The sequence below is a fragment of the Neoarius graeffei genome, chromosome 10 (genome assembly GCF_027579695.1).
Source record: "Neoarius graeffei isolate fNeoGra1 chromosome 10, fNeoGra1.pri, whole genome shotgun sequence".
Lineage (NCBI taxonomy): Eukaryota > Metazoa > Chordata > Actinopteri > Siluriformes > Ariidae > Neoarius > Neoarius graeffei.
Genome location: NC_083578.1, coordinates 21,982,026 through 21,997,815, shown reverse-complemented (window position 1 = coordinate 21,997,815; position 15,790 = coordinate 21,982,026). Strand labels below are relative to the sequence as shown.

The 15,790-nt window shown below is 41.0% G+C and overlaps 1 protein-coding gene across 3 annotated transcripts in view; it reads right to left on the bottom strand.

The window, feature by feature from the left end:
• The window catches only part of espn (espin), a 186,688-nt gene that overhangs the window by 101,550 nt on the left and 69,348 nt on the right, over positions 1-15,790 (bottom strand). For 2 of the 3 annotated variants that reach the window (XM_060931530.1, XM_060931531.1), the window contains exons 5-7: positions 9,358-9,540; positions 3,750-3,881; positions 3,183-3,399 (exon numbers count right to left, since the gene is read on the bottom strand). In XM_060931530.1, coding sequence (XP_060787513.1) covers positions 3,183-3,399; positions 3,750-3,881; positions 9,358-9,540 — 532 coding nt within the window. The remainder of the gene's footprint in view (positions 1-3,182; positions 3,400-3,749; positions 3,882-9,357; positions 9,541-15,790) is intronic. The other variant, XM_060931533.1, reaches the window with a different exon arrangement.

The window sequence follows — 15,790 nt, the reverse complement described above, 5'->3', positions numbered from 1 at the left end:
CAACGTCGGCTCAGACTGAAAGTGACGGCAGTGAAGACTATGTATACTGTATGTAAGAAAACTCTGCCACGACTTGCCAATCATTTCAATTGTGTGTTTCATTATGTTTTATTATTAGGCTATTATTGTTATTGGTAATAGTAACGGTAAACATCCGTCAAAATGACCGACGGCCTTCAGATTTTTCCGTCATAGCTAAAAAAAAATCCGTCAATGACGGACAATTGTCGGTTAACGCGACCTATGCTCCACCCATACCCCTTTTCTGCCAAATCAGTTCTAGGGTTGGTTCGGGGCCAGTGCTGGTGCTGGTTCACAACTCGTTCAACTTGCGAGCCAGCTGAGAACCAGTTTGCTTTTCCATAGCTCTGGGTGCTAAGGGGAGCCACGTCAGTTACATCGCTGTATACGTCAGTTACGTCGCTGCGTTTGCATAAACCTTGGCGCGAACATCGAAGCAACAACATGGAGAAGAAGTAGTAGCAGCAACAACAATAATGGATGACTTTGTGTTTGTACAGCTGCTGCTTCTCGTCGCTTAAAAATGGCGACCTTTCGCGATCTTGCTATTGTTGTTGGTCTTAACAACTCCGCCACCCCCCCGCTGACACAAGTGGTTCTTTCCTCTGGCCCAGCAAAGAATTGGTGCTAGCCTGGAACCGGTTTTTCTGGCCCCAGAGCCAGTTCTTTGTCAGTGGAAACAGAAAACCCGGTTCCAAACCAAGCACTGGCCCCGAACCAGCCCTGGAACTGCTTTGGTGGAAAAGGGGCACCAGAGAAGGAAGGGACACGCTATGTTCATCGCTCTGTTGATAGCGGGGTTTACTTGCTGAGCGATGAACTAGCAAGTGTTAACCCTCTCTCGTGTTATTTGCCCTGTAGATCAAGGCGGCTTGTAGACTCAGCTTGGATCAGTAGTGGACTCGATTCGAAATTTTCTTTAATGACTTGGACTTGAACACTGGGGACTCAAGACTGGACTCGGACTCGAGGTTTAGTGACTCGACTACAACACTGGTGAGTATGACAGTGTGCGCATGAGGTATGGTAGTGTGGAATCGGGGAAGCCATGACCTAATGGTTAGCGAAACAGCTTTGGAACTAAAAGGCTGCCAGTTCGATTCCCTGGACCAGAATGGCTGAAGTGCCCTTGAGCAAGGCATCTAACCCCTAACTGCTCCCCTTATCCAGAGCCATGTACGCCACTCTGGATAAGAGCATCTGCTAAATGCCTGAAATGTAATGTAATGGCAGAGTATGATAGAGTATGTATGGCAGTATGTGAGAGTATGCTAGCACATGTGAGATGTTTGGAAGTGTGTGGAAAGAGGGCACAAGTCCGGTAGTGTACTGTAGTGTATGACAGAGTATTATAGTGTGTGTAGTAGAGAATATGATACGTGTAAAAATAGGAGTAGAAGAGGTAGTGTGCACAGAAGAGTGTGAGAATATGTAAGACGTTTTGTAGTGGTGCTTGAAAGTTTGTGAACCCTTTAGAATTTTCTATATTTCTGCATAAATATGACCTAAAACATCATCAGCTTTTCACACAAAGTCCTAAAAGTAGATAAAGAGAACCCAGTTAAACAAATGAGACAAAATATTATATTTGCTCATTTATTTACTGAGGAAAATGATCCAATATTACATATCCGTGAATAGCAAAAGTATGTGAACCTTTGCTTTCAGTATCTGGTGTGACCCCCTTGTGCAGCAATAACTGCAAATAAACATTTGCGGTAACTGTTGATCAGTCCTGCACACTGGCTTGGAGGAATTTTAGCCCATTCCTCCGTACAGAACAGCTTTAACTCTGGGATGTTGGTGGGTTTCCTCACATGAACTGCTCGCTTCAGGTCCTTCCACAACATTTCCATTGGATTAAGGTCAGGACTTTGACTTGGCCATTCCAAAACATTAACTTTATTCTTCTTTAACCATTCTTTGGTAGAACGACTTGTGTGCTTAGGGTCGTTGTCTTGCTGCATGACCCACCTTCTCTTGAGATTCAGTTCATGGACAGATGTCCTGACATTTCCCTTTAGAATTCGCTGGTATAATTCAGAATTCATTGTTCCATCAATGATGGCAAGCCGTCCTGGCCCAGATGCAGCAAAACAGGCCCAAACCATGATACTGCCACCACCATGTTTCACAGATGGGATAAGGTTCTTATGCTGGAATGCAGTGTTTTCCTTTCTCCAAACATAACGCTTCTCATTTAAACTAAAAAAGTTCTATTTTGGTCTCATCCGTCCACAAAACATTTTTCCAATAGGCTTCTGGCTTGTCCATGTGATCTTTAGCAAACTGCAGATGAGCAGCAATGTTCTTTTTGGAGAGCAGTGGCTTTCTCCTTGCAACCCTGCCATGCACACCATTGTTGTTCAGTGTTCTCCTGATGGTGGGCTCATGAACATTAGCCAATGTGAGAGAGGCCTTCAGTTGCTTAGAAGTTACCCTGGGGTCCTTTGTGACCTCGCCGACTATTACACGCCTTGTTCTTGGAGTGATCTTTGTTGGTCGACCACTCCTGGGGAGGGTAACAATGGTCTTGAATTTCCTCCATTTGTACACAATCTGTCGGACTGTGGATTGGTGGAGTCCAAACTCTTTAGAGATGGTTTTGTAACCTTTTCCAGCCTGATGAGCATCAACAACGCTTTTTCTGAGCTCCTCAGAAATCTCCTTTGTTCGTGCCATGATACACTTCCACAAACGTGTGTTGTGAAGATCAGACTTTGATAGATCCCTGTTCTTTAAATAAAACAGGGTGCCCACTCACACCTGATTGTCATCCCATTGATTGAAAACACCTGACTCTAATTTCACCTTCAAATTAACTGCTAATCCTACAGGTTCACATACTTTTGCCACTCTCAGATATGTAATATTGGATCATTTTCCTCAATAAATAAATGACCGAGTATAATATTTTTGTCTCATTTGTTTAACTGGGTTCTCTTTATCTACTTTTAGGACTTGTGTGAAAATCTGATGATGTTTTCGGTCATATTTATGCAGAAATATAGAAAATTCTAAAGGGTTCACAAACTTTCAAGCACCACCGTATGATTGAATATGGGAATGTATGCAAGTTTGGGTACTGGGTATGACAGACTATGTGAGAAAGTATGATAGTATGTGCGAGATGTTCAGTTTGATTTAAAGCATAAAATTACCTGTTACTCGTAATGGTGCAGAGCTGCTCTTCTTCTCCCCCGTGCTGGACTGACTGGAGTTGGAGGAGTCGTAGTTGGACAGTGAGCTGGACGGAGAGCCCATATCGAAATGGGCTGCTGTGTTTAACGTTGCGTTTGGAGAGGAGTGGCCTGAGTCAGGCTGCTTATACTCCAGATCTGCTGACGGATCCCGCGACAAGACACGATGTTCCACACTCTGGAAGGACGTCAGGACAAAATACTCTCCATTAGTTTATAGTTCTATACCTTGTTCATGATTCAATAAAGCCTTGGCTTTATTTATCCTGAAACTTAATCGCTAAATCACTCCTCGAGAATCCACCACCTGCTGATTTAGATACAAGGCCATATGTACATATTATGTACTGTACATGTGGGCTGGATGTTAACTGCATGAAGGTGGATATAATAATATATTTTATTTATAGAGCGCTTTTCTAAATACTCAGATGCTTTGCGAGGTAAAAATATCGTGACTTGCAACGTGGAGGATTTTTATTATAAAAGCTGGAAAGACCACAAACAGTAACATGCTGTGCTTCGCACCATGTTTTCGACTGTACGGAGGTACTTGGCACACTGCTCATGTCCGTTGTATTCAGCCAGATCTGCTGCAGTAAAGCCGTCCTGGTCCCGAATGCCCAGATCCACTCCATTCACCACCAGAATCTGACAGCACTGTGGGGACACAGAGTACGAGAGAAACTTAGACAGCAGTACAGTCAACTCCAAAATTACTGGCACCTGTTCACAAATCCTAAACATCTATTGTTGCATGCATTACGTGTTTAATTGGGTGATTCTCATGAAGCTGCAGTGGACATGTCCAGGACGCATTTTCCAAAATCAATACTTAATTCACATAAACTCTGATATTTTGTGTAAAGAAAATAGGGAGCACTGTATGGACAAATGGTTTTCATCATCATCTCATCTCATTATCTCTAGCCGCTTTATCCTTCTACAGGGTCGCAGGCAAGCTGGAGCCTATCCCAGCTGACTACGGGCGAAAGGCGGGGTACACCCTGGACAAGTCGCCAGGTCATCACAGGGCTGACACATAGACACAGACAACCATTCACACTCACATTCACACCTACGGTCTTTCATCATCATATAAACTAATTTTTATATCAATTTAAAAAAAAAATCTATGGACATTCTCATTACCGTTATGTGTCCGCATCCCTTTTTTTAATGTTTACTTTAAATCATATAAAAATTCCTAATTATATAAAGAAATAGTGTAAAGTTATTTTAAAACATCTATATTTATGCATATTAATATTTTTTGTGTTGAACAAAAAAGGTACTTGATTTTAAACAAAATAACTGTGTCCGCACCAAATGTTTCTCATTACTGTTTCATGATTTCACCCCCCTATAAAAAGTACACCGTGCCTTTAAATTGATCAGCTATCCCATGATGCATCACTTCAGATACAAGATTCAAAATGGAGACAAGGTCAGCTGCTCACTCTTCTCTTACTTTGTGATATTTATGTTAATGTTGCTAAATCTGTCCTCAGTTACACTGTCTATTATCATTACCGTTATGGTTTAATACTCATTACTTTTAAAAATAAAATATTATTTTATGATTATTATCACAATATAAGGCTTTAACATGTGGCAAAGTTATAGGTTGCTAGCATTTCAGGTTATTTGTGAAATTAGCCAAGAGTATCTCATTACCGTTACTCAATATTCTCATTACCATGCACTGTGAGGGCAATAAATAAATGTAAAAAAAATATAAAGTAATTGTCATGGACTGTGCTGTTCATTTAATGGGATATTTTGTGGAAATATGAAATAAATTGTCAAAAAATGTTTTTAACTCCTGATCTAGCTTCACCATTTACTGTAACGGTGATGAGAATTATTCTGGATCATGTAAGCCTCAAATAAGAATAAAATTCCATTAAAATATTTTTCCATTAAAAAAAGATCAACATAGTAAAGTTCACACTCTATTTTAGGCTCTCAACTTGAAAAAAATACTGAAATGAGGTGAAAAACTTTGTTAATGTGAAGGTCTTCATGAGAATCACCCAATTATGGGTTGTTTTACAAATCAGGGTATGCAAGCTAAAAATCACATTTAACACTTATTATCTTCAATATCAAAAGGCTTGACTAAATAAACCTTGGTTGTTTATTGTAGCCCTGTGATAGCTCTATTTACCATGCAAAAAAAATTTGGTGATAACGTTATTTTTGGTGAATGTATGGCAATATATGTCATATTTAGCAAAATTACTCGTGTCATTTAGAAAAAGTGCTTTTTTGACCACAGGTAGCTCCAAAAGGGATGCACTTAAATCATTCTTTATACCATAAAACATATATTTGGTTCCATATCATTGGAAACATAGTTAAGTTTTAATGTTGAATGCCAGTAAGTTTTCAGACTATTTTGATCAAATTAGTATGTAACTGTGTCAAAAAAAAGTCCTCTCCGAGACAGCTAATTTTTCAATATAAAATAACATATCTAAAATGATTATTTTCATCCTAAAATGTGGTCAAGATATTGGGACATAAATATTAGAGACAACTAACACAAAGCTTACAGCCTTGTATTTAAAAGCACTATGGAAGTAGTGGATTCTGAATTGTCAAAAAAAAAAAAAAGTCCTCCGAGAATCACTTCATTTGTTTCTCCCAGCCCTGCTTAAAGCTACACTTAATCTTGTTATAATACAAACTATTACACATGCCTATCTGTTCTTTAACTTGTCCTTCACTTAAAAACTGGTACAAGAACCAGTTTGAATCAATTTGAATTTTGGACCCCTGTAACACAAACTTTGTACCCTGATTGTAAAACAACCCTTATGCGTTTCTGCTAATTTAAGGAGGTAATCATTTTTTAAATCAGTAGTGCACGGTCACTTACTGATTCATAGTTATTGCCTTATACTCTGTGCTTCTTGGGCTTCTCTGTTTGGCCAAGTGGTTAGCAGTGTTGTAGTCGAGTCACTAAACCTCGAGTCCAGTCTCGGGTCCCCAGTGTTCAAGTCCGAGTCATTAAAAGAAATTTCAAGTCAAGTCCGAGAACAAGACTCCAACTGCACCATTTGACGGTGGCTGTTGTTGCCTTTATGTGAAAGCGTCTCTGCTACTGTGTTGGACTAAAGTTACTGCCCGACCGCCCCGTTTTAGTTCCTAGGCTACAAATAAAAAGCTTGTTCATCACTCAGCAAGCCCCGCCCACTATCAACAGGGCAAATAACATGACAGATGGTTAACGCTAGCTAGCTCATCGCTCAGCAAGCATATCCCGCCATCAACAGAGCAATGAACATACTGTAGCGCGTCACTTCCTTCTCTGGGTGGAGTCTCGCCAATTGACGATTGAAGTTCAAGGTTGTCCCCGTCGTCTCCTTGATAGTTCTTTTACATATGGAACACAATCGCAGTGCATTTTTTCCCACTGCACGAGAAGTCTGCATAAGCAAAGCGGACGACCCTAGGGGCTTCTCTCCAGGCATTTTAGCGCCATTAACGCGAGTTTGTTCCTGAACACGACGTATGAACAGGTGAATGTGCATCCTCTTGCCTGAAATTAGCATAAAGATTAAATGTAGATATAGCTATAAATATCTTATGCCAAATTATTATGGCATGTTACAAAAAATAAAGAAAAAATCCGAGTCCTCGTCTCCAATTTACGAGTCCAAGTCATCAGTGCTCAAGTCCAAGTCAGGTCACGAGTCCTTAAAATTAGGGCACGAGTCAGATTCGAGTACTCCAAGCCTGGTGGTTAGAGTGTCCGCCTCTCAACTGGGAGTTCTACATGTGGTCAGGTCATACCAAAGATTATTATAAAAATGGTGCCATATGGCGAGGCACGCTGCAATACAGATGCGAGCAGGGAGTCAAACTCTTGCGGTTACCAGAGGACTGGCCCTCCACTATAGCCCTAGCTATGTAATAGGTGAGAGGCTGAGGGCTAGAAAAATGGAGATAAGGGCTTGGTTCATACTTGGACAGGAGACAGCCTGGGAAGACCAGACCAGGTCCCGGCACGGGAGAGACTTTAAAATATATTATATAACCTTTTCATGATGCACAATACGAATGGCAATATTTTGGACTGATATTTTAGTTTTCCTGAAAAACAAACAAACCCCAAACCCAGCAAAAAAATTGAACCAAGTTCAATGGTAGTTCTCTCATCTCATCTCATTATCTCTAGCCGCTTTATCCTGTTCTACAGCGTCGCAGGCAAGCTGGAGCCTATCCCAGCTGACTACGGGCGAAAGGCGGGGTACACCCTGGACAAGTCGCCAGGTCATCACAGGGCTGACACATAGACACAGACAACCATTCACACTCACATTCACACCTACGGTCAATTTAGAGTCACCAGTTAACCTAACCTGCATGTCTTTGGACTGTGGGGGAAACCGGAGCACCCGGAGGAAACCCACGCGGACAACATGCAAACTCTGCACAGAAAGGCCCTCGCCGGCCACAGGGCTCGAACCTGGACCTTCTTGCTGTGAGGCGACAGCACTAACCACTACACCACCGTGCTGCCCAATGATAGTTATATTTAATGATATTAAAAATTTTAAAGTATGTAAAACAAAACATTCGGTACAATAGTACTACTACTCTACGATATTACTACTCTTACTATGACTACCAAATGAGTCAAGGTACTGACACTACCGATATAGCAAAAGTGGACGGTCACGAAATTTACAAATCGCAATGTGAATACATAAATCACATTGCTCTACCTTATATACCTGGTTATAGACTTAATTCCTCATTTATTATATTACTTGTCTTAACTGCTATTCCAAAGAGCTCGTCTTGTTGGTTTGTCTCGTTCACTTTCTCAGCCCCACACTGAATATAGCAGTTGTATGAAACACATAATATCTGTGACAGTGTCACTCCCTGCCATATGTTAGTCTAGGAAAGAGTGCTAGGGCTCTTAAACCAATGGCCGAGCTGAAAAGAGCCTCTTGTTGAAAGAGAACGCTCATGACAGCTGTCCTGCGATCAAACTCCGAGCAACAGGAAGAGTGCGAGTCTGCCCTCGTTCTCTCTAGACCACTTTACTGGGATACAATTACAAGCATCTCGCTGTGCAGTTTTATTAATCTGGCTTACTTATTCAACCTGCTGTTTCACTTCCCACAGACAATTTACTGGAAATTAACTGGAAAAACATTGAGTTCATGCATATGCACGTTTAAAAAAACACCCCATTAAACGTACTGCTTTTCGTTTCATTGAATTAAACTACATGATGGTTGTTCAGGGGCGGCACGGTGGTGTAGTGGTTAGCGCTGTCGCCTCACAGCAAGAAGGTCCGGGTTTCAGCCCCGTGGCCGGCGAGGGCCTTTCTGTGCGGAGTTTGCATGTTCTCCCCGTGGGTTTCCTCCGGGTGCTCCGGTTTCCCCCACAGTCCAAAGACATGCAGGTTAGGTTAACTGGTGACTCTAAATTGACCGTAGGTGTGAATGTGAGTGTGAATGGTTGTCTGTGTCTGTGTCAGCCCTGTGATGACCTGGCGACTTGTCCAGGGTGTACCCCGCCTTTCGCCCGTAGTCAGCTGGGATAGGCTCCAGCTTGCCTGCGACCCTGTAGAAGGATAAAGCGGCTTGAGATAATGAGATGAGATGAGATGGTTGTTCAATCTGAATGACAAGATGTAAATACAGTAACACTGTTTTGTAGGCAGGGGTCCGGTGTGATTTCCTTTATACGTTTGTTATATAATCACCATGACAATTGAAGCAGTTCTAAAATTTAAACTCGAATGACCTTTGTACAGGCTACGAGACTTTCGACGTGGACAGGAAAGCCAAATATATTCCCTTTAATGGCAAAACACGCTGTCAGATTGCTTACGCTTTCGTCTGAGAGTCATGCAAATGCTGGCTTTCAACTTTGCATTTGGATTGACCAACACCTGCTTTCCCCTCTGTGTGCCAAGCCCATATTCCATTTAATTGGCTGCCTGAGTTTCGCAGCAACTACAGCGAGCATGATTACTCATTTAGATCATATTAGCAATAGGTCAAAGATTCTTGTCTCGTCAACCTTTGGTATATAATAATGACAACAGGAATGAAACAATATTGTAACGCAGAGTATTACCCGACACTTAATTCAGTGCATCACCCACCTCCAGCTCTCCATTCTCCGCTGCGTCATGAAGAGGCGTCCCACCCCAGCTGTCTGTCACGATTTCACCACTGTGGAGGAGGAGCCAGCTGAGAACCTTGGCATGGCCTCGGCTAGCAGAAAAGTGCATGGCAGTGGCACCGTTGTTGTCCCGGTCAGACAAGTTGATGTTTGTAAAGTTCCTCTGCACGGAAATGAAACAGACCCAACGTATGTGACACTGACAGACAATCACAGTGGCTCAGAGGATCTTAGGAGACTTGTACAAATGGAGAGATCGTGAAGCGCCTTTATAATGTCGAGAGTAAATCACAGACTGCTTGAGTTCATCGTGATCAAGGAGGATAAAGGGATGAAGCTGAACTGATTCAAATAGACGCCGATCATTTCTAACAGCAAGGAAAGCCTGTGCTGTATTTACATACTTCGGTTCAAAGTGGAATTACACCGTCAGCTGCAGAACGCTCATCCTTCTGTTATAATTCCACCTCAAAGATTTGACTTGCTGGGGCCTGTGCTATGATTAAAACCAAATCCAGGTGTTTCTGCCTCCATAACATTGCAGTGTACATCTACATGATGAGATTGGGTTCGTTTTTATAGATTCCACATTGAATGAAGTCTGCATGATATTTAAATGATATTGGCTGGCGTTGAGGGGTATATCACATGTATTCCATTCAGCAAGCATGATGTGGAACTCGTCTTCGACTCGCTCAATATCGTGCAAGCTGAATGGAACGTATCTGATATACCATGAAAAAAAGCCAGTCAATATTATCATCCATCCATTATCTGTAGCCGCTGATCCTGTACAGGGTCGCAGGCAAGCTGGAGCCTATCCCAGCTGACTATGGGCGAAAGGCGGGGTACACCCTGGACAAGTCGCCAGGTCATCACAGGGCTGATACATAGACACAGACAACCATTCACACTCACATTCACACCTACGCTCAATTTAGAGTCACCAGTTAACCTAACCTGCATGTCTTTGGACTGTGGGGGAAACCGGAGCACCCGGAGGAAACCCACGCGGACACGGGGAGAACATGCAAACTCCGCACAGAAAGGCCCTCGTCGGCCACTGGGCTCGAACCCAGAGCCTTCTTGCTGTGAGGCGACAGCGCTAACCACTACACCACAGTGCTGCCCTATTATTATTTATTATACATACACAATGGATGGAACAAACTTGACGGCCATGTTTGTTTACAAATCGTCACAGTCGCTCACTAGCACAGAAGTTTTACATGTAATACGCATCTTATGGCATTTTCAGTTTAAGGCAATAGTTTACTGCAGGCACCGCCAGCGAACAAAGAAATGCTTTGGCGCATGTGCAGCGGAAAACTTTCTTGCTGAATATTCGCATCAGCTCTGACGTGTGACATCGTGTTGTCTTGACAACCCCGCAATATCGTAAACTATATTCAACGCTCATTCTCCATTGGGTAGCGTGACGTGATACATGTAGGATAAGCAATATGCTAACAATATTGCATGCTATCGAACCAAACGAATGAAACCTGCTAGAAGGGAATAGAATACATACATGTTATTTACCAGCTGGGAGGTCCATATCATGAAATACCGTGACCAAGGTCTTGAAAGAGGGCCGAGGTCACGGTATTTCACCATACGGACTGACCTTAAGCTGATAAATTTTATATATATATATATATATATATATATATATATATATATATATATATATATATTTTTTTTTTTTTTTTTTTTTTTTTTTTTTACCAAATTCTAACAGAAAACGAGAGAGTGGCCGAAAGGGAAAACTGAGCCGAGCCGCCATTTTGAATCCTCATTCATGGCTGTAATGCAAATGGCTTCCTCCTCGGTATACAAGTGCACTTCCATGGCAGGAAAAAAAAACTACATTTTGCTGCCTATGTAGTCCCCTATTTATACAAAATTGAGTCATTCAGGATTCAGCCATGTTTTTGCTCGACGTTAGCAAATTACAGGTTTTTAGCTTTCTCCTGAAATGTTTTCTTTTATTTCTTCTTCCTCAGGGTAGTAAAACTCACTTTCGCTGTGAACACTGTCGTTATCGCTATCCATGATGTAAAATTAATGCTATTCTCCTGAGAAATGCTGGCAAAAATTTCTAAGATTTTTGACAATCTTATAAAAAAAAAAAAAAAAAAAAAAAGATAAATGTTGACAAAAAAAAAAAAATGCTACATTTGTTGTTGTGAACGAGCAAGTCGTCAGAGGTCTGTAGCCAGAGGTCCGTAACCGGGGTCCGTACTGTAGGATACGGACCCGCTTGCCAGCCAATCAGAGCACAGGATTTGGACCATGAAAAAATACGGTTTTTATTCCATCGCAAGAGTGTCCTGTATGTATAATAATACCGACAAACCGAATTAGTGTGCATCAGTTGCCCCCTAAAAATGAAAAGTTCCTCCGATCATGATGCATTTTTGTTTTTATGTTCCTTTTGGTAAGAAAACACACTGGGTGAAATATTTTGACAAAATTCAAAAGTTTAATGGTGGCACCAGGAGCTCAAAGTTTTGGAAAAAGCTGCTATTTTATGACTTATGATCAGTTTTCATGAAGCATTATGGCACCTTATAGAGTATACCAAATATCTTAGATACACATTTTTAGTACATATTCTAAATATATTATCAAGCACAGTTTGAGTTTTAGCTGGTCATTGAATCATTGTTCAACTACTTTTAAACAATACAAATGTATTATGAATCACATTAATGCTTCTCAATCCCTTGCAAAGGTTCTTAACATGATCTCTGGCTCACAAGAAATCAGTAAATGGAGTCCAACATTGTGATTCAAACCTTACGCGAAAACATAAAATAAGCGTTTTTTGGCAAAAAATGAACCTCATGGTGCCACTATTAGACTTTTGCACTGCAAAAAATAAAAATCTTAGGAAGTCTATTTTCAAGTCAAAACATCTAGCCACCCTTATTATAAGACATAATTGCCCAACAAACAAAACCTCATTTAGCTAGAAAGGCTAGTTTTTAGACAGTCCATCTTGAAAATCTTGTATAGACAAAATGTCTTGAAAAAGTCTTATTTGGAGCATCTTTGAAAATAAAACAAGGTTTTTTTTAAACAAGTACGTACATTTTGGACATTTGTCAAATGCGGTTCATCTTGTTTCAAGAAAAAAAAAAAGTATGCTTGTTTTGGGAATAAATGAACTTTACTGAAATCTTTGAATCTTGCCCCCAAAATGCACTGTTGCTTTGGCGTTGTGTAAGCACTGTAAGTCAAAATGCGTAGACTTTTTTTTTTTTGGTGCCTGAGGTCCTGGGGAAGTGGAATCTTAAGAGATGTTTTAATGTTTGAATGTTGAAATGGGAAAAAAATAAACTTGTTGCAATGCTACATGTGTCGTCAACTTGATTCAAGATAGTCTCTGGTCTCATATCTAGAGTATTTTACTAATTACAGGTCACAAAAGGAGAATCTTTTAAGCTAGCAATGCTTAGTTGTAGAATTTAACAATCCTAATATTAGTATATTTATCTTAAATTCAGTTTTTGCTGCTAAGACTTTGTCATGAATTTAAGTGAAATACCCTTAAAATGAAATAAATAAAAATGACTTGAATGGGGGCGTCGTGGCTCAGGTGGATAAGGCGCCATACTATAAATCCGGGGATCCGGGTTCGATTCCGACCCGAGGTCATTTCCCAATCCGTCCCCGTCTCTCTCCCACTCATTTCCTGTCTCTACACTGTCCTGTCCAATAAAAGTGGAAAAGGCCCCAAAAAAATCTTTAAAAAAATGACTTGAATGGCTAAATGTAAGAAGTACGATCTTGTTATAAGAACTATTTTGATTATTTTGAGTTAATCAGATCTCGCATAATAAGTTCCCCAATCTTATTTTGGAATTATTTCATCTAAAAACAGGTTAGATTTTTCATCTTACTTTAAGAAATCTTACCAAGTCAAATTTGACTAGTTCCATTGGCAGATTTTTTTCACCTGATTCAAGCAAATATGCTTTGTTTTAATCTTTTATTTCTTATTTTTGAAAGGCCATTTTTTGCAGTGTGAATATGGTCAAAAAAATTTTACAGGATGTCTTTATTGGTGAAAAGGAAAGCCCAAACAAAAATGCATCAGATTTTATGAAAGTGAGGGCAACTGATGCACCCTAGTGTGCATGTTGCGCGAGTCTTTTTTTCCCCCTCGTATCATTTTATTTGTCAAACTGTTCCTTTAAATGATTTCCATTAACGTTACTTTGAGTTCAAATAATGTATACAGGGTTTCTGCAGGCTTGAACAAGTTCAATTTAAGACTTTTTAAGACCATAACAGGTTAAATTTAAGACTTACACTACCGTTCAAAAGTTTGGGGTCACTTTGAAATGTCCTCATTTTTGAAAGAAAAGCACTGTTCTTTTCAATGAAGATCACTTTAAACTAATCAGAAATCCACTCTATACATTGCTCATGTGGTAAATGACTATTCTAGCTGCAAATGTCCGGTTTTTGGTGCAATATCTCCATAGGTGTATAGAGGTAGCCTGGGCCTGCCCATCCTAAGCGTGATGCAACACGAGGGCCTGCTGCGAGCTTAGTCTGGCCAGGCAAGCTATCTCCAGCTCTTCCAAGCTCCCGAAAAATCGGGAGCCAATCAACTTTGAGCATCTCCAACGGCCCTGGGTAGAGGCGTGTTCAAGGCAGTGACGTAGTAGAACTGCGACCGGAAGCCATAGATTGTTTACAGAATCTATGCCGGAAGCGCTTCATTCACTAGAAACATTACGAACATGGAGCAAGTTCTCATTGAAAACGGAGCAAAGAGCAGCCCTGGAGGTATTTACTGAAAGGAAGGACGTTTTCGCCTCGCTCCCGACCGGCTTCGGTAAGAGTTTAATCTACCAGTTAGCCCCGTCGCGTCACATACGTCAGAGGAAAGAGTGATGTGATTGGTTTAAGCTTCGTCACAGCCTTTTCTGGCTTCGACCAGTAGCAAACTGAGGCATTTCAGGGAGGCGGGTCAACCACGGGCTCTGGGAAACGGTTGGGCTTAATATCTTGGCCAGACCAAATGCTCGGAGAGCTTTGCAGTCGCGTTAGCCAGACTAGTATAAGAGGCCCATTTCCAGCAACTATCACCCCAGTGTTCTAATGGTACAGTGTGTTTGCTCATTGCCTCAGAAGGCTAATGGATGATTAGAAAACCCTTGTACAATCATGTTAGCACAGCTGAAAACAGTTTAGCTCTTTAGAGAAGCTATAAAACTGACCTTCCTTTGAGCAGATTGAGTTTGTGGAGCATCACATTTGTGGGGTCGATTAAATGCTCAAAATGGCCAGAAAAATGTCTTGACTATATTTTCTATTCATTTTACAACTTATGGTGGTAAATAAAAGTGTGACTTTTCATGGAAAACACAACATTGTCTGGGTGACCCCAAACTTTTGAACGGTAGTGTATGCCGCACAAAAAAAAAAAATTTGGGAGATCCTGAATTACTTTCAAAATAACAAAATTTATTATCATTCACCAATGAACTCATTACATCCCTAGGGTGTGCTTTTGCATTAATGAGGAACTAAGTTGCAGTGGAGCCAAAGACATCCCGCAAATCACTTGAGGATGAGGCATTCAATTCCGTACGGTTTGTGTGTTGTAGCGTTACAGTTCGCACGGAGTTAGCTGATACACCGTTTCGAGATGTGCTTAGACCTGATAACGGTGAACAAAACTGAGTGATGGCATGCGATTGTTGCAGACTTTTATGGGCAGCCTGGTGCTTCTCCGCTTTCGCGTGCGATTCCGGTGCCTTTACACCCAGGGTGGCGGGTTTGAGTGTTCTTTTGCACAATGTGCAGTACGCCTCAAACGGATTGTTTGGTACATGTTTTAACCAGTCTACGAAATCACTGTGTTCAAGCCAGCAGTCATTAAACTTGCATTTGCCCATTTTGCTACAAACCGTGACAATCTTCCTCACTTCTTTTAGGCTCTACTGTCTAAATGCACGCGCACCATGCTCTGTGCATCAATCACCATGCCAACCGGGCTAGACGCCGGATTCTACGGTGTCTCATTTGTAGTTTGCAGCGTAGCCTACTGACACTAAGTAAGCCTAGCCTATATGACTAATTATGAACATCACCAATGCATTTAACAAAAAAAAAAGCGAATAGGGTAAATGGACGTAAGGATTTAAGACTTCACAAAATTACATTTAAGACCTAGAATGCAAAATATGCTCGTATTTTAGACTTTTTAAGGCCTTAAATTAGGATTATCAAATTTTAGACTTTTTAAGACTTTTTAACACTACGTTCAGACTGCAACCTGAAACGACCCATATCCGATTTGTTGTGAAATCCGATTTTTTTGTTAGGCCGTTCACATTACCAATTATATGAGACTTGTATGTGATCTCCAATAGGAACGGAAAACGACCCAA